This window comes from Austrofundulus limnaeus, unplaced genomic scaffold, assembly GCF_001266775.1.
Source record: "Austrofundulus limnaeus strain Quisiro unplaced genomic scaffold, Austrofundulus_limnaeus-1.0 Scaffold108, whole genome shotgun sequence".
In the NCBI taxonomy this organism is placed as follows: Eukaryota; Metazoa; Chordata; class Actinopteri; order Cyprinodontiformes; family Rivulidae; genus Austrofundulus; species Austrofundulus limnaeus.
Genome location: NW_013952510.1, coordinates 1,095,554 through 1,100,911, shown reverse-complemented (window position 1 = coordinate 1,100,911; position 5,358 = coordinate 1,095,554). Strand labels below are relative to the sequence as shown.

The 5,358-nt window shown below is 37.0% G+C and overlaps 1 protein-coding gene across 1 annotated transcript in view; it reads left to right on the top strand.

Annotated features, from left to right (window-relative positions):
* Nucleotides 1-2,046: 2,046 nt before the first annotated feature.
* Nucleotides 2,047-5,358, top strand: part of svild (supervillin d) — a gene marked incomplete in the record, with an annotated part of 38,259 nt that continues 34,947 nt past the window's right edge. Inside the window, 1 exon segment of the mRNA XM_014013974.1 lies at nt 2,047-2,542. Coding sequence (XP_013869428.1) covers nt 2,169-2,542 — 374 coding nt within the window.

Sequence of the window (5,358 nt, the reverse complement as noted above, 5' to 3'; positions counted from 1 at the left end):
GTTTTCAGTCTTGCATTTCTTACATGCTTCTCCTGTCTGTAATTCTGAAACTTAGCCTGAAGTAGTTAAGGACTCTACGGTGTTTTGGTGTAATTGCCCAACAAAGCAAATGTTCTGTATTTGTCCACATTTGCTGAYTGGGATGATATTTCAGGTATGACTCACCCCTGTGTTTTCAGTCACCTCCTTTGTTAGTTGAAATAACAGAGGCAGTTTTCAAGCAAAGCACCCCTCATGCACGTGGTCCACATGACCAAACTTGAGTGTCCTGTGTTGCTTTCCTTTTATAGATAGATGCCGAGGTGATTATGTAAGTGTGTGCACAGAGCCGAAATCAACATTCAAACTCTGATTCTTTTGCCTTCATAAGGCAGTTCTTGGACTTTGTTTTGAAGTCCCTTTGAGTTTAAACACAGTCTTCTTGAGTAAACAGCAACATCTTAATGTAAAAACCTTAATGTAATGTATATGAATCTGTCATGTGAAGTTACTAAATCTACTTAAAATTTTTGTTCATTTTGAAAACAAATTTTCCTGGTACATAGTAGTGTTCAAAACAAGTGAAAATCTGACTCAGATTACTGCCAATCTCATAACAACAAATTACCTTTTAGTTGACTTGCTTCAATTCTCTTGAGAAATCCTGATCTTTAATTTAGTCTACAATTTGACTCTGAGAAGTTAAACTTAGATTTTTCTACATGGTATTTTTAACCTATGTTTTCAAATTTTATTGTGGGCACAATTTGATTGTCCATGGCTTGCACATTGGTTGAACCTTGAAATAATTCAAAATAAAAAGTCCCCGATAACAACTGCTGAAGACCTTTTTTTTTACAAAAAGGCCAGGCTCTTTTGGAAGTAAAATTTAAAGAAATTAGGGTGATTAAGCTGTTTGTCATTCAAAGGATAAAGAACCCTTTACAAAGACCTTGTATCTAAAGTTGTTAAAGTAAATAAAAAAAGTCAACATTTCTTTCTGGAAATGCTGTTAACTCAATTTAAAAGCATTTTTCAAACATTAAATTTATTTTTTTTCTTACACTGCATTTAATCATACACCTGCAAGAAAAACTTGTGTCCCTCAGGTTTAACCAGATTGACAATATCCTGCATACACTCATGTTCGTTGATGTATACACTGATTCATTGCAGTATTTGAAAGCTGTCTTTTTTTTAAATTTTACATAGTCATGAGTCTTATCAACCAGCTGGAGTTATAAGGAACACACCCATTAACACCCCTGAGTAATCTCAATGTATCCCAATTAAATTTTCTCTACTTTGAACTTGCWTTTCAACCTTGTCTTTATTACTAACGTCCAGGCACATTGCTTTCATTTATGTTTTCCTGTATCCCATAAGTGTGAGAACCTATATGTTGAGTTAAAGTCATGCCCTGTAATTTGAGGAAGACCTGAGGGCTACTTAAAATCTAGGTCTGTTTCTCCACTATAAATATATGTCTCTCTTGCTCCTCTTTGACTTTTCCAGAGCATCATAGGCATACTTGTGCTGTGAGAAATGTCTGCGGAAAAGCCCCTGTGCTTGATGTGTGGAGCGGTCAGAAACAGCACATAATCATTATTGCTGTTGTCAGCTGGCACACATTTATCAAGCCTCTGTCCAAGCTGTTTGTGGTTTTCTGTTCAAAGATTACATAATGGAACAAACTGACTCAGCTCAAGCCCCTTATGTGTTTTTTACCTCATAAGTGAAACACTTTTGGTATTGATAAGGCAATCATAATAAACAGTTTGAGTTCTAATATACATAAAATGATGCTGAGCAGACTTAATAGACACAAATTGGCAATAAAATGGACTGTTGAGGTTTTGGTATTTTCTCACTTATTACTCCCATTTTAACAATTTATTACTGCTTTGATCTGAGTCAGTGAAGTAAATGCAGTTTTCAGTTGATGGTTAGCTGGCAGACATCACTTTTGTGGTTGGCGGGGTCAGGTGGACACAGCTGTGCAGTCGTTTATGTCATATATGACACAGTGATGTACTAATAATGTTTGTTTCCCTTTGTCTGCAGCCCTGCCATGGTTTTGATGGAGTGAGACATTGCCATCAAGGGAGCAGCCACCAAAAAAGTTGGAAACCGTTGTATTAGAGCAAATTGCTTTGAATTCAGTTGCTTAAATAACACCAAACTACATAATGGATGGAATAGACACCTTGCAGAGCTCAGCCTCAGAGACTAAGGCTGAACGAATTGCTCGCTACAAGGCGGAAAGAAGGAGGGAGCTGGCCGAACGCTATGGCAACACAGAGGATTTCACCTCCAAATATGTCCGAAGGGACAGAAAAATTGGTGAGACATCTGAAACAGTGTCTTCAGTTACCAAGGAGAAAGACAAACATGAGGATAATGGATCAGAACCATCATATACCAGACGGGGCATCAGAAGTAAAGCGTCGGAATCTGTGGAGACTGTTGAGGATATTCAGGCAACACAGGGAAATTCTCACCTCAAAAGAGACCCGATTACGTCAGAGAATGCCTCCTCTGTAAAGACGTCTTCTCATTTCAGGTGAGTTTTTCAACTTTATCGAATCGAAAACAAACGCTAAATTTAAGACAGTGTGAGCCTTGAAGCTTAAAGCTGCAGCAAACATAAATCTGCTAAAGAACATAATCAATGATCTGAGATTAGCTCCCATGCATGTTTTGTTTTTTGCTGAAAATGATTTTTTGAGTTATATTCAAGGACTTCTTTTTGAAGGGTCTATATCAGCGCTGTTCAACTAAACTGGTCCGGGGGCCACAGTTACTGCAGGTCAACAGCTCAGGGGCTGGACATCCAGCAATTAAATTTATTATATAAATAAACCAAGTATTACAAAGATTTGTTACCTTAATAGTTTGTTTTGCTGCATTTAATCCTGATTACAACATACAAAACCCTATAAAAGTAGTGATAATTAAACAATATCAAAAACAAAAAGAACACATTATACCCCCTATTTGACACAAATATTATTTTGACATCTCTGACTTGCCAAATTTTTAAACCAATTTTATTTTCACTTTCATAGTTTTATCTTCAACTGCATGTCATTTTAACTGTCTTTAGTATGCACAGAATTGGTTTTTACCAGCTTGTAGCCAAGATTCTGACGTTTTAAAGGCACAGTGTGTAGGATTCGTTGTTTTCAGCGACATCTAGTGGTTGAGAGGTTGAATCATCATTATGAACTGCCCCGCCTGTATAATGGTAGGGGAAACACTGCATTTATAGCATTACAACTAAAACCGTTTTTGACACCGCCACCGCAGTTTGTCCTTCATGAGCCTTTGTAGACAAGATGGCGTTGCAAGATGGTGGCTGCCTGTAGGGCGACTCACGACCATGGAGATATAAACATTTTTTATAAGGTAAAAATAAAAAAAACAAGGTCTTTGTCTGAAATGATTAGACATGTTTTTTATTATTGTCATTAGTGATTATCTCAATTTCGGCTAAAAGAATTGACAAAATCCTACACATTGTGCCTTTAAGAGATGAATGAACCAATTGGCGGGCTGAATTTTGGTCACTTGGCCCGCGGGCCGCCAGTTGAATAGCCCTGGTCTCTATACTTTGCAAAGACAGCCGTTCTATAAAAGTCAAGGAGCTTGCTGTCTTCATGGGAGTGAAAAGGAGGCAACAACTTGACCCATTAAGGGAACACTTAGGACTATGTTATGTTTGAAGTAAACAAAGACAAGCCTTTCCAAAATTGGTCTTGTGTGCAAAGCAGGATACTACCAAATTCAATTTGCCACATTGCTGCAACTGCATACAGACCACTTGTTTTAGCCCATTTAAGTCGTATTGGGATGGGAATTGTTGCATTACAAAAAACAAAACACTATTTTTTCCAGATGACTTGAAAAACTTAAAGCTTGCTCATTGGTTAGCAGGAATTTTCCTCTCAACCTTTTACATACGCAGAGGAAGAACATGTCTAGTCGTAGGTCTGTGTATGTTGCAGCTGTAATCAAGCTGAAATAATTCTGGACTTGTCTGTTCCTGAAGAAACTGCTGGAGGGTAAAGTGGGGGGGGGGGGAGACAAAAGGGAGAAATGGGTTAATATGTACAGTTGTATTAAGGTAGTGTCAAAGTTTAGGGCTTGCGGGCAAAGAAATGTTAAACTCAGCCAAGGTTTGTGCTTGTTGATTAATGAAACAACCTATGAGGATTCTTGTGAGTGAATGCCTGATAGATTTTATGGACTGATTATTTTGTGGGTTTTGCAATAGAAACAAAAAGCATGCTGTAAGGCATAGCTTCTCTTAGCTATCAAGTGGTAGCTTGATCTAATTCAGCTTTGTGTTTCATTCTAAATGTTCATTCTAATGTTCAAAAGCAAAGCAAATTTACTTAAATACAAATATGTATACAAGTAAACAAAAATTGTTCACTTGTATAGTCATATATAGATACATTTATACAAACAAAAAGCAACATAGAGGCTGTTGTCAGTTAATAATTCATCCTCTGACTTTTCTTACTTTTAAGCAATTACAGTTCTTTTTCACTGTTCTTTCAGATCACTCTTAACTAGGAGTGCAACAATACAAAAATGTCACGGTTTGGTTTGACACTTTAGTCTCACGGATCAATATTTTTTCAAGACAAAAAAGAGAAATTTCCATACCCTTCTTAACTTGTAATTTATTTAAATGAATTATGAACATTTGTTTAATCTCAGTACAGTTTTAAATTAAAGGGGCAATATTATGGGTTTCTCAGGCATATATTTAAACTCTATACTATAATAAAGTAACTATATCACCTTTGGTGGTTATTAAAATGCTGTTTATATGTTTAAATCAAAAATACACTGGACTTCTGATTAATTTCCATTTCAAACACCTTGAAATTGGCCTCTGTCTCTTTAAGAACCTACTTCTGATCCTGTCACGCCCATTTCAACACGTCATCACAGCCGCTTCTCTGCTGTTTACAACTTGGAGCGTCGTAGCATGCTTTGTTGTATTGATAATTTAAAAAAACTGCAACATTATACAAGATCGGTTTTGGAAAATTGCATCTCAGGATACCTTACTGTCAGACCGTAAAGTATGTTTTCTGAAGAACCAGAGCGATTACAGAGACACCTTTCAGCTGGTAAGATTATTTCATAAGCTCACACATACTGATCGTAATAAGTTACAAATCTTAACACATAGACCAAACAACAATGTGAACTAAACAACATGAGTTTTTCAGCTTACCTGGGCAGGTGACAATGGTGTTTAATCCAAAAAGGACTGAAATGAGAAGCTGTTAGTAGATGCGGTTTTTACTGTGTCCGACATTATCTTTGTTCCTGCCGCCTGAAGGAGGTGCGGGGTGGGGG